At 35.9% G+C, this 14,161-nt stretch overlaps 1 protein-coding gene across 1 annotated transcript; it reads right to left on the bottom strand.

The window, feature by feature from the left end:
* Window positions 1-128: 128 nt before the first annotated feature.
* Window positions 129-13,219, bottom strand: LOC121246335. The gene is made up of 18 exons (XM_041144456.1): window positions 12,819-13,219; window positions 12,140-12,361; window positions 11,266-11,361; window positions 8,801-8,853; window positions 8,355-8,451; window positions 7,398-7,471; window positions 6,996-7,113; window positions 6,672-6,782; window positions 5,741-5,817; window positions 4,263-4,329; window positions 3,347-3,412; window positions 2,518-2,625; window positions 2,284-2,414; window positions 2,032-2,098; window positions 1,809-1,876; window positions 1,640-1,733; window positions 937-1,007; window positions 129-799 (listed from the first exon to the last, which is right to left on the bottom strand). The coding sequence occupies exons 1-18, from the start codon at window positions 12,966-12,968 to the stop codon at window positions 421-423; spliced, it is 2,049 nt and encodes a 682-aa protein (XP_041000390.1). The 5' UTR covers window positions 12,969-13,219; the 3' UTR covers window positions 129-420.
* Between the last annotated feature and the right edge of the window lie 942 nt (window positions 13,220-14,161).

Below are 14,161 nucleotides of genomic sequence, written 5' to 3'. Positions count from 1 at the left end.
CAGTCTTGGGAACGGAGTAAGATATTGCAGAACAACCCTTATCAATTTTTATATTTATATATATATATATATATATAGAGAGAGAGAGAGAGAGAGAGAGACCCCCTTACACGAATATTGCACTCGAATGATGCAAACAGAAATCATCCTTTAAGGTTCCACATTTACTTCCATACAAGTTTACTTGATTTGTTTAATACGTTCCTTAAAACATGATACAAGTTTGAGAATCTACAGAAGAATGAAAAATATAGAAACTGTATAAATTGCTACAAAGAAGTTACAAAGAGAAGCTTGATATCTAAAAGGGAGCTTCGTAGAGGTCAGAATGCAACACGGAAATGTATATCGTACTTGTACATATGCTTGCTTGTTTACTACACTTGGGATAACTGGATAGCCATGTATGCAGTCGAAGGTTTATTTGCTTGTTGCTGAATCACCAGCTCTTAATTCTCTTTCAAGCTCATCGAATTCCCAGTCACCAATCTCCCCAGCAGAGTAGTCTTGACCGACCTTCCCAAACTCGGACTCCAACTTTGCAAGTTCTGCTTCAGTGTCTAGCATTTGCTCTGCCATGATTGCAGGTGATCTTGGCTGTTCGTCTTTCTCAGCCTTCAGTGTTTCAGTACCCTGCATTGGAGGAGGAGATGGAGCTTTCTGCTGCTTCTCAACAGATTGAGTTTCAGCCTTCGGGGTTGGTGTCTCCATCTCTAAGATTGGTCTCTCAATAGACTCGAATTCTGCTCTTAACCTTTCAATGTCATCAAAAAGCTCCTTGACCATCAAATCATCTTTCCTGGATTAAGAGAGGCCAAGTAAATCACTTTAGAGGGGAAATGATGGACCCTCTCCCCCCCACCCCCACCCAAAAAAAAAAAAAAAAATCATGAAGCAAAAACCATAACAGGTGAAGTCATGGCCATAATATTGAACCTGAAATATTTCCCTTCCTGAGCATAATATTGCTCCTTCATGTTATCCACTACACTGAAGGTGGTTATGATCTGACACGAAAACAAATCAGAAGACATATAAGAGGTCTATTATTATTTTTTCCTTCCATTCCTTTCTTCACAAAGAACCAGATACATGGAAAAAAATGAAGTCATAGCTTTCATCCTCCCGCTCCATCCCATTTTTATCAATCCAATCTCTTTTCTTTTCATTTTTCATTTTTTGTTTTTGTTTCAGACCCACCCTTGGGAAGTAAACCCCAAATACATGACCCCCCACCCGTTACATGTGTACCGGGTAATCCAAGAAAACTCCTAATGCGAAATCAAACCCAAGATGTCTGAGTTACTGCTGGGATTTGAACGCGTAATAAAGCTTGGATTATCCAGAGTTGATGGAAATGTCATGTGCATATGATAGACACTTGTAAGTCACTTATTTATGCAACCTCATTCATGATGCTTAGTCTGAAGCAGAACTGGTATAGGTGAAAAGTAGTTTCAAGCTTTTGCGTTTTTAAAAACCAGGCTGAAAGATGATAGCACAGAAAAAAAAATTAGCCAAAAGGTAGAATTTTCAATACAGTTGAAGAGAGCCCATAAATGAAGCTTTGATATTGTAAGCACGAACATATCAATATCTTAGTACTGTGAAATAAATTACAGCTTTTGGTAATTTGTACCTTGGCTTCATAATCCAAATATTCCTCCTCAAGATTTTTTCTTGGGTTAAATACTTTAGAATCCTCATTATCCAAAGTCGATGCCTTTGCTGACCTGTCTCATCAGGAAAAGAATTAATAAACTGCGTTAAATAGGTCATAACAATCTCAGTGCAACAAAAGGCATTACCCCTCACTCAAATTCTTTAAGTTATCCACAAATTTTCGAATAAGGCCGATTGATGGCCCCAACTCTTTCTGCACAAGGGGTACAAGTTGGATTAGGGCAGGGGAGAATGTGAGAGCTTACAACTTTATCCACTACTTTAGCTTCCATTGCTGGAATAAATCTTTTTTCTTTTTTTGGATAAGTAGACTTGAAAAAATCTTTATTATAAAGAATATTAACATACCTTGTAATTAGAAAGGAGATGAATGGCCAAGTTTACAAAATAGTCTTCATGCCTCTCCAGTTCATCACTAGTATAAGCAAAGAAAAGAAGGAATAGTAAGTAACCATGCAAGAAACATAAGCAAGAATAGGAAGTAAGGGCCACTGCATTTATCGTCCACTGGGTAAGAAAGTTAGAAATATGTATGGAAAATGCTTAAAAAGAAAAACTCCCTGGTGGGCACTACTCAATACACTGAGTCAAGGTACATACTTGACCTGCTTCTCCTTAGTTTCCGCATGCGAGAGTTGAAGAACCCAAGTATCTTCCAGAAAATTAATCCATGTGCTGAGAACATCTGCTTCTACCCTAGCTGAGGCTATGGATTGGGAAAGCTCATCTTCCTATAAACATTTTCCATAGGATATTTTGGGTATTTGAATGGTAAGTAGCCAGTATAGATGCACTGCAGAAAAATTAAGATCACCATAAAACAAGAATCCAGACCTTCGTTTTCAAGTGAACAACAATCTGATTATTAGCTTCCTCAAACTGGTCTCTCTCTTCTCTGGCATTACGAAGGCGTGCATGAGCAGCAGCCAAGGAAATGTTAACCTACATCACATGCACCGGCTTAAAAATATTCACAATCAATGACTTATAAAAAATAAAAAAATCAGAATCAATGGAGGGCAAGAAAAAAGACAATAATAAGAAGGTTACTAAAATGCCTAAAAAAGGGTTGACGGGCCCTTGTTGATTGACTTTCAAACTTCTTTGAAACTACTATAAAGACAAGATTACAGAATAGTAACTTTGGTGTAAGATTGAAGCCTTGACAATGTTAGAGGTATTTGCAATATTTAAGGCATGAGTTCTCATCATAATAATTAGTCCCATAATAGTTATAAGGCAGATTGTTCTTTTGGCAATTTCAGACATTAATAACTTTTTCAATAAGTAAACATTAATTAAATTTTGAAGTCTGGTATGTGTGATATGTTAAATTCCATGATTGAAAGAGCGAGCTTTGAATGGATTTTGTACACAAGTTTATCACGAAGGAAAATTTTGGTATTCGTTATACAAAAGAAAAAAAAAAAGAAAAGTATATTAAAAGCATCCAACAATATAAAAAGTGCAGAAAATGAGATAAACTATTATAGGTGAAGAGAACCATTTTGACAATAGGAATCAGGATTTAAACCATTGAAGAGATGGGGAAAGGTCAAGTTTCATGTGAACGAGAATCAAACATGACAAGAAAACTTCTCCCCGTAATACAAATAACAGTTTTGACAATAGAGAGGGGGAAGAAAAAGAAGGCAGAAAAAACCTTTTTCAATTCAGCTTCAAGATCATCTCTTTGTGTTTCGAGTTCTGCTATCTCAGCTGCTAATACCTGGAAACAAAATTATGGAACAAAAAATTAAATTTTTTCTCCTAAAACAAATTGAAACAGCAAGTGTAAAAGCCACATGCTTGTAGCAAGCATGGCCTTGTACCACATATCTACCATAAGGCCTAAGAAGATCAGCAGCCACAAAGGAAGCTATACTACTTCTAACTGTCAAATAAATCCTCATAGCATCCACCCACCTTTTATATGTTACACAACTATGTGGTACCATTTAGTGAGAAACATTATGAAAGGAGGCAACAAGATGTTTTTGATAGCGAGAGATGCATCCACATAGATGGAGATGTTCTCAATAATTGTAAAACAGCATAAACCATTAAACCATTTAAATGTCAAAACAAGTCCACAACAATTTCTATACATACATAAACGCATATAAATGTGAATGTGTGCGCCGTTACTTCAATCTTTTAATGTTTTTAATACTTTGTATAAAAAAAATTTCCATATAATTTTGAAGTAATTCTCATCCCAAAATGGAAAGTAAATGAGAAAATACAAAGCTTTAAAAAAAAAAAAAATCATGATACTTGCTTTTCTGAGTCTACCAAGTTTGGGGGGTGGGATGAGACACAAAATTCTCATCTCATCTCATCTCATCATTACACATTTTTCAAATCGCCATACAAAATATAATAAACAATTCAACTTTTTCAAATCCCAATTCACCTTTTTCAAATCCCAAAATAATAATAATATTAAAACACAATATTTTAAACTCTCAAACAAAACACAAAATTATCATCTCACCCCCCAAACCTGCACTTTTTCTTATCTCTTATGGTTCACTGGTACCTGACAAGAAAAATGCATTGCTGTGTAAGCAAGTTACCTTCTCTCTTTCACTAACTTCACTTGCTTTGGCTACACGAACTTTTAGTGCCTCCTCTTTCTGTAATCTGCCAACAGGGAAGAGAACGAATAGTTTAAAACGTAACAAAAAGAAACAGTGGATTAAGTACAAAATAATGCCATAAATTATATTCAAGCAATCAGCTAGTCATTTTTTAGATGAGCACCAGAAGTGATTGTAAAAGGGTCCAGGTTTGCCTTGCATCTCGTTGGTTGGTATGGTTAGGATTTCTTGAAGAACCCTCCAGGATCCCAACTTAACTTTTTTTATCAGTTAAAAAAAATATTTATAAGGATAATAGGCGTAGTCCAAGTACACAGAACGTATACAAGAGAGAACACCTAGTCCAGAACTAGATATAGATACAAGGGAAGCGTGGAAGCTAAGCCCATTGAATTCTATAGCAATTGCCCAAAAAAATAAAGTATTGAAGAAGAACATTTTGAGACTGTCCAGTGTTCCGTATCTTCAAAGTTACAGTCATTCCTCTCCCTCCAAATGCACCACATAATGCATTTGGGGACCATCCTCCAAATTGCTGCAACCTGTGGGATGTCGTATAAATCTTTCCAGCTAGTGAAAAGATCAACCACCCTTTCAGGCATAACCCAACTCTAATAAAGACATCATCCCACAAGGTGCAAACTCACAATGAAGTAGCAAGTGATCCACTGGCTCTCCATTCTTATTGCGCATGCAACACCCGCCAATTGTGATAAGTCCTCATTTCCTTAGGTTGTCTATGGTCAGGATCTTCCCCAATGAAGTTGTCCATAAGAAGAAAGCCGCCGCCTTGAGAGGCGCCTTAGTCCTCCAAATACTCTTCCAAGAAAACGGATTGTCGTTATGGCTTGAGATGGCCTCATAGAATGAATGTACTGTGAATTTCCTCTCCCTATAGGGAATCAAAAGCATATTATCCAAGTCCCCTTCTCTTACTTCCATGGAGTACAATACATTGAAGAGCTCGGATAAAACCCCAACTTTCCAATCCTGAGCCACCCTAAGGAAATTGACATTCCATAGTGGAGAACCACTTGAGATTTTCAATGCCTCTGGCATAATGCTAGTGACTCGTTATGAAAACATGGCATAATGCTTTTTATGCCTTTTGCCAAACTTAATTTTTAAGACAACAGCATAAAGTGTTTTAATAAGTGTTTCAACAATATAATAACTGCCAATATCTTTGACAATATAATAAATGTGATTCCTAAATATCTTGACAATAACAACTGAATGAAAAACATCTTCCAGCTCATAAGTGCTTAGGTTTCTCTCTTGTATGCGTCCTATGTACATGGGATATGCCTATTGTTTTCGTCAATCAAAAAATTCATCACTTATTAAAAATAAGTGTTTCAACAATATAATAACAACTGAATGAAAAACATCTTCCAGCTCATAAGTGCAGTAAAATTTAGATTTGAGGTCACAAATTTAAGTATGATTTCTACCTATGATCTGAAATACGTTTTTCAGATTTCGTCGCAGAGCTAGCGAGAGATTCTGATAAGACCTTCAACTTGTCAACCTGCTTGTAGAAACAAGACAATAGCGGTGACAGTCGCTTTCGAAAGCCTTTTAAGGAAAGTTAGCATTACTGATTAATACACATACAAATAAAAAAGAAACAAAATAAATGTAATCAATTCACACTACAAGAAGGCCACTCAAAATATTCAGACAATCTAATGATTCAGAGACCACCGGGAAGAAAACAGCAAGAAGGGGAAAAGCAAGTTGAGCAAATTACATTCAAGTAATGGGCACAAAACATACAAGACATGCCCCATTATGCTAGACTTAACTTGGAGCCATTATCAGAAAAACACTAAAAGGTATGGTTCATGGACTTGTAGATGGGTGTCATGCCTTGATTTTCAAATATTGTGCTAATATGCTTTTTGATCAAGCTAATGTGCAATAGAAAGATTACCCATGTATGGAACAAGTCTGCACTCATATTTTAGTCAGAGAGTTCTTCCTTCCAGCAATGGCACATTGCTTTTTCCAGACAACTATGTCAGCATGTGCTGAGCGCCACTATCAAGCCCTTCACAATCATTGACCTTTATACTACTCATGCAATGTGCCACTTATCATAAAATTACTAATTTCATTATCTTGTTCCAATTCCTTAGCTCCTATATACATACAATGACTACAAATTATTCAGCCTAGTAAGATTGCACCCGTATATGGGTGTGTCACAAAATCCAATTCTCAGAACTTGCAGTGTAGCACTGCAGGTAAACCTAAAAGACCCGCCTATACTCCCAGAAATCAGAAACTGGGACTGTACCCGTAAAACACAACAAAAGCACAGTATGATCTATGTTTGAGAAATGTAACAAGCAGCGGTCCAACAGCAAGAGAGAAGCATACCTTTTGAGCATGAACCTCAGGAGTATCTCCATTGTTTAAAAATTTCTTTTTCAATAAGAGCCCTTCCAATCTGGAACAAACTCTAATATGTGCAAGCGCTTCTTTTAGAGCCTGCACAAACATTTTTTTGATAAGTTAGAGCCTACCACAAACATGAAGCAACCAGGCTCCATTTTTCATAGCTTCCCACTCAATAAAGGGTAGAAAAGTTTTTTGCTTTCCAGAAAACTTATTCGTATACACATCAAGAAAGAAAAAAAGATCTGGATTCAATGACAATTTTGCATTCAATAAGATTGGCCTATTAAAAAAAAAGAGGCTCGCCTCTATTGTTGCTAAAGTTGTTTCTTCGGGTGCATTTCCACGGCCTTCATCTAAATGCTTCTGGGAAGCTGCAATTTCATCAAGCTTTTTCTTGAGCTCAATGGCTTCGGCATCTATTCTGTAAATCAAATAAATTAAGGAAGAAAAAAACTGTTAACTTTGTTCCTTTTTCTTTTCTTTTTTTTTTTCCCTTTAAAACATAGAATATGAGCACCAAAAGGGATGCAACCCAAGAGATAAGCACCAATGGAGGCTAGCAAAGCAACAAGAATAGAAATAAAAGGGAATATGCTAGGTGAAAAAGGAAAAATAACCAATACAACAGCAGCAAAAAACTTGCAGGCAATCAGGGTTTGCATTTGCAACAGATCACGTTGAGCAGCTGAGCTGTTCTGTCCTCACCTTCCAAGATCGGCATTGACTTTCAACCCTGTAATGGCACCTTGCGCAAATTGAAGCAATTCCTCCCGCTTCACCTGCAAATGAAATACGCGTCAATAAACTGTATGTTACTCTGACTCAAAAGCACAGCTGCACAAGGAGAGAAAAAAAATAACTATAAATACTTTTTATTGAGAAAGGGGGTGGCGCCACAAGAATTAGTTATCAAAATTAAGTACTTCTGTAACATATGAAGTAACCTGGGTTTTTCTTTTCCATTGGGTCATTTTTCCTTGACCTAGTTTTTAATATTGCTGTTGTACTTTTCTATAGGAAAAGGTTTACTTCCTATCAAGGTGACAAAAGAATTACAGGGGTAAAAGTATAAACTACTCTTCAAGACTTGGGATTTTTTTTTTTTTTTTGTCCAAGGGAAGTTGTAGAAAGGTAACACTATACTTTTCCGAGCACTAGATGGCCAAAATCCCTCCATGTGTGCATGTGTGTATGTAAAGCACGCTTCTTACATTTTTTTTTTTTTTTTTTGATAAGGTAAATTTTATCCAAAGCAAAAAGGGGCCCAACCCAAATACACAGGAAGTATGCATTGGGAAACACCGAACTATAGGGATGAAGAACACAATTCCATAAAATTGAGAAAGCTACGAGCGGAAACTATTTTACAACATCATCCATACATAAAGACAATTGAGCTTAATGGCTCATAACACGTCCACTCACAATCTTCAAAAGTCCGAGTATTACATTCCCACCAGATACACCGCATCAGACACAAAAGGGAGCTTTTCCAAATCTCTAAGTAGCTATGGCTACTACCAGGACTACACCAACAAGCAATCAAATCCACCACCCACTGAGGCATAACCCATCTCGAAGGGCCATACTTTGCACATAAAGAAATTAACCATTAAAATGGTGGTTTTCTTTTAAATTTGATGTTTGTTTATACGTATTTACCAATACTTCATCTTGGTAGCTTGAAAAAACTTTTGCCAGATCCTGTATGCTGCTCACTATTGCATTATGAACTTCTGTTCCTCCAGTAAGACAGAGCCTGCAGGTGATAATATTGTAAAAAAGATTCAGATCTTCTTAAGGATGAACAGAAGTTAAGAATTATGAAAACCTATATACTACATTTGCCTCAAAAGACCAAAACTAACCCCAAAAGTGAATACAAAATTGAAGATAAAATAAAGCCATTTCCTCATCATGTTAAATTGAATTGATTGAAGTTTCTAGTATACACCCTGTGTACTTGGCTACACCTATTAATATCATTTTACGTATAAAAAAAAAAAAAAAGATTTGATTGAAGATTTTTTAATTCCAGTGAGATAATAAATAATGCAGGAACTTCTCTCCCATAATCCACCACAAGCTGCAATGGTGAGAGGACTGACCCAAACATTTCCAGGAGCAGAGAAACTTCATCTTCAACTGGTGCTTCAAGAATCTGAGGCACAGAAAAGAGTTAACCTGTGTTAACCTCCATAATTAGCAATTACAAAACATAGAGATTTTTTCATTATTGTGTCAACATGAAAGGAAAACTGAGCATTGTCTAAATATTGAGAATAAAGGCATACGCTAGATTGAAAGGCCCAGTGGTGTGGCTCATTATTTCCTTTAATCCAATATTTAGACAGACAACCAAAAACGCCTAAATTGGCAAACCATTTAGGCCTCATATAATACTGCTTGATACATTTTCAAGGAAAAAAATGTAAATTTTTGGCAAATTTTAATCTCCATAGATAATACAATCATCATGCATTGATTATCCTCCATTGAACATGATCAGACTTCAAAGAATTTCCATATGCACACATGGATTCACTTAAACACTAACCCAATTCTTGACTGTCGAGAATTGGACACGATTGGCATCCTAACTACATCATAAAATTTTTCCCAATTCTAGGTATACCACAATCACAAACCACCCAAAAACATTAAAACTCATCAAACAATTTGCAAATATTATGATTGTAAATATACTAATCGCTTTCCTGCGGGGAGGAGCGTTTTGTCCCAATCGGGCTTGGTGTATACTGGTCATTAAGGGTACTCTATTATGGGCTAGGTGTTCTCTCTTGTATACACCCAGTGTACTTGGTTACGCCTATTGTTATTAATAAATTTTTACTTATTAAAAAAAAAAATTACTAGTTGGCTTTAGGTTTCCCCTAGTCATAGAAATGTTAAGGAAGAATCAAAATTATTAGTAAAAGTGGGAAAGATTTAAAATTCTCTCCGTACATATTATTTGTCCTCATGCACACACGTAATCCCTTCTCCGACGCTTCTCGTTGGAGTTGACCTTTCCATCCTCTTCATTTCTCATGGTGAATCCTTTCCCATTTCCTTTTCTTTCTGTTCTTCCTATTCTTGGTTCTTCTTCAGAGCTACTCAAATGGAGGGAGATAGGCGTTTTACAGTGGAATAAAAAACCTTCGTTTTTTCAAAGGTGGGTGGTAACAACTTTTGTATCACTGAGAGGAACAGAAGAATGGTTATGTTTATCTTCATAAATGGGACGTCGGCATGCGAATTAGGTTTTGGCACGATATTTGGTGTGGTGATGTTGCTTTGAAAAACGCTTTCCTCTCTCTTTATAGGATTGTGTCAGATAAGGGTGCCTCTATGGCTGATAATATGGACATCTCCACTGATTCCTTTCAATGGTCCATGAGATTTATTAGAGCTATACAGGATTGGGAGGTGGGAGACATTGCTGAAATTTACAGCGCGTTATACGCGCTGAAACTACAGGCAAGAAGGGAGGACAGATTATTTTGGACACTTGCAGGGAACAAGAACTTTTCAGTCAAATCCTATTACAAGGCATTGACGACTCACTCTTCCAATGCCTTCCCATGGAAGTGCATTTGGAGGAGCAATGTTCCCCTAAAGGTTGCTTTCTTCGGCTGCTTGGCATCCTATGGGAAAATATTGACTATCGACAAGTTGAAAAAGTGTGGCCTCTACATAATAGATTGGTGCTTCATGTGCAAACACAATAGTGAATCAGCAGATCATCTGCTTCTTAACTGTGAAGTATTCAAGGTTTTATGGGATGAAATCTTCACCAGGCTTGGTATCGCATGGGTAATGCCTAGGAGGGTGATAGATTTATGGTCATGTTGGAGAGGGATTTGGGGCAATCGTCACATTGCGGCTGTTTGGAAGATGGTGCCTCTATGCTTAATGTGGTGCACGTGGAACGGGAGAAATGGTCGTTGTTTTGACAATAGGGAACGCTCTCTGGATGGTTTTAGGGACTTTTTCTTTCATACATTGTTGTTTTGGGCTTCATCTATTGTATTGAATGGAACGAGTTTTAATAACTTTTAAGCTGCTCTCCGCAGCGCATAGTTTGTAATTAGGCTCATTCTTGTATACTTATTGTGTACTCAGGCATTGTCTAATTACATGGATTAATAAAATCTCTTTTTACTTAAAAAAAAAAAAAATTACTAGTTGCATCTCTGAGACTGTATTTCAATGCATCTTACAGTTTACTGGACCAAAAAAATAAATTAATTGTGGAATTTTGACATAATTTCAATGTGTAACAGCATATTTTGATTTTCTACTTCATTCATTTTTCTTTTAATAGTGCGTTATTCAATTAAAAAAAAAAAAAAAAACTTATTTCTACACCTATGCTCGGCTGCTTGAGGTTTGCGTTGGCTGACTAAACTCTTGACCTTATAAATAAAGCTCACTTACTCACACTTCTTTCACATATTCCTCATGGAATACCAGTGTATACAGTATAAACACAATACTGAAGTTAGTTTCAACTGATTGTCAGCACATTTCAAGTAAAAGTATATAAATGCTTGAAGTTAGTTCAATGTACCATAGAGATTATTATGCCCTCCAAAGCCTGACTCTGAAGAAAAACATCACGAAAATTCATTGGCTCACCCCCAAGATCAGAGTCATAATACAGGACCTATAAGAGGAAAAAAGAAATTAGGAACAATTATCTAAACCCAAATAACAACTAATTACCAACTGTTGCACACGAGAAAGCTCACCCTAACTTGCAATCTTGCAGTCATGCAATGAGCATTTAGGATATTAAAATGTGCAGAAACATGAATCATACTGGTCCGAAAAAATTGATGAAATGATAAGGCTTTAGAATAAATAATTGACGAGTAAAAATTCTAATCATCATAGCATGTATGAGGACAGAATCATGGTCATAACAATTATCATGGTCAAGCAATGTAACAGCTAAGGCATTCGATTTTTTGTTTTCTTAATGAAGTAACAAAACAAAATAGAGAACAAAAACAAAAAAGTTCTCAGTGAAGTAATGAGAAGTTAAGCAATAGAGTGTGCAACGTGAAACATTGATTCAACATAATTCCCTTTGGATCTCATGGTTTTCATGCTATAAATAAAGCTGAAAAATATCAATAGAAAATGGTAACGACAACCAATTTTACCAACAAAAAAAGCACCACCTATTTTAACGTGGAAACTCAAAAGCTTCCACCAGCTCAAATAGCCCTACGGCTGCTGAGGAAAAATTCAGGGCCATCAAAATTCATTATACAGTCGGTCCAAGAGGCATGATTGCCCTTAAAATGATTTGAATTCCAATTGTAAAGGAAAAAAAAGTGAAACTGCTTATGATAATATCATAGTACAGCAATCTAGCAATTATAGATTCAAAAAGAGAGAATGCAAAGAAAAAAAGTTGGGTCGGGGGGTTTAGTCACCAGGGATGGTCGTTTTGGGCTATCCTTTCCTTCATCCGAAGAAAGATGTTGCTCAAGGGTCTTTTCTTTATCTTCGAGTGGAGCTCCAGATAATTTTTCAATATCTTTAAGCACAACCAACCATCTTCTCAGTAACTGAACTCTTTCAGCGCCAGTACAAGAAACTGCTGCTTCTTCCAGTCTTTTAATGGTCTGCTTAACACTTCTGAAATTCCGGGTCCCCTGCATATGCGTGCAACTTAACAAAGTGGGATAGAGTGTATAAACCGTAATAAATGCGTTTGTTTATTGTCTGTAGCAAAAAACTGTCACAAGTGGTAGGTCTCGCCAACCACTACGAAAACCACTGTGTGAATTCAATTATGTGCTATCAAGCGATTATATTCTGCGCTATTTTCGATTAACTTCCTAATACGAGTCGCCTCATGAATTTGGATGGAAACCCAAAACACCCAATAAGGCAACCCACTCTTCCAAATACTAAAACCCGATAACTTGAAAATGGCATGTATTTTTTTATAAGTAACATGAAAATAGCACGTATATATGTATTACACCTAAATGGAACAAAAAAAATCAATTTGAATCAAACTGGTTTTCCCATATTCCGACTATTATAAACCACAACGAAAAAGAAAAACGCAGGAAAGTCAGAATAGATAGATAATAGGAACAATACTATGCGATCCTGAAGGATTTTGGCGCCTCCAGCTACGGCTTGGCCGGCGTGTTGAACGACGGAATCGGCGTAGTTCTTGACCGTACGAGTGAGGTTGTTCTTGTTGCCGACCTCTACGGCCTTGCTAACCGCAGATCTAAGCCACGACATTTTGACCCGGAATCCCAGAAAATCGCCGAGAGATTGTAAATCTCGAAAAGGAAAGAAGAAGAAGAAGATGACGATGATTATAAAGTGATAGCGAGATCGAGCATGCAAGACGCTTTGGGAAGGTTTAGGCCACTGGACGACGGAGAAATTGTGCAAAAGTCTTCCGTTTTGGACGATTTTTGGACACTGGGCGAGGCGGTCTGCGAGCGACTCAAAAGGATCACAGGATTAGGCAAGTTCTGTAGCCGAAGCGGCGTCGTTTTATTGCTCTGTGGAACAGTGGAAGCCAAACTATCTTAACTACACCTAGGGGCGTAACCAGTCCGGTCCGGTTTTGAATAAAATCTAGGACCGATCCGGTATGTACTGATTTTTTATTTTTCAAAACTGATTACGTCCCAATTACCTTCCTAAACCGGTACGTCCGATTTTACCGGTTTCCAGTCCGGTCCGATCCGGTCTTTCAATTTTTTAAAATGTAAAAAATATATAATAAAGTGTTACTTCTTATGATAAAATGTTATTAATAATTTAATATATATATTATGTTTAAAGTAAATGATCAATTAAATTTTCATCTTTAAAATTAAACTTTTAGTTTATAAATTATAATAATATTATCTTATATATAATTATATTAATAACATATGATCAAACAAATTACAAATGTTCATATTTAAGATTAACATTTTATATTATAATTTATAAATTATAGTATGAAATTATTTCATATATGATATATAATTATATATTACATATAAAACTTATATATATATATTTTATATAATATATAAAATTAATTTTTATATATATATTTTTTCCATCCGGTCCGGAAACTATAGAACCGAAATCGGACCGATTACGACCGGTTTTCATAATATAAGAATTGGTTCCAGAAAACCGGTCCGATTTTTCCGATTTAAATTTACACCCCTAACTGCACCCTACAAAGTCCACTATCCACGTAAAAAAAAAAAAAAAAAAAAAAAAAAAAAAAAAAAAAAAAAAAAAAAAATTGAGCTGATTTATGAGTTACATCATCTCATATCATTTCATTTTATATAATTCTTATAATTTTTTAAATTTTTATATAAAATATAATAAATAATTTAATTTTTTTAAATTTTAAAATAAATATTATATTAACAAATTATATTCTAATAATATTTTATTTTATTTTTAACTTGTAACCA

This window comes from Juglans microcarpa x Juglans regia, chromosome 1S, assembly GCF_004785595.1.
Source record: "Juglans microcarpa x Juglans regia isolate MS1-56 chromosome 1S, Jm3101_v1.0, whole genome shotgun sequence".
NCBI classification, from domain to species: domain Eukaryota; kingdom Viridiplantae; phylum Streptophyta; class Magnoliopsida; order Fagales; family Juglandaceae; genus Juglans; species Juglans microcarpa x Juglans regia.
Note: the sequence above shows the minus strand (reverse complement) of the source record. Positions and strands in the feature narration are given on the sequence as shown.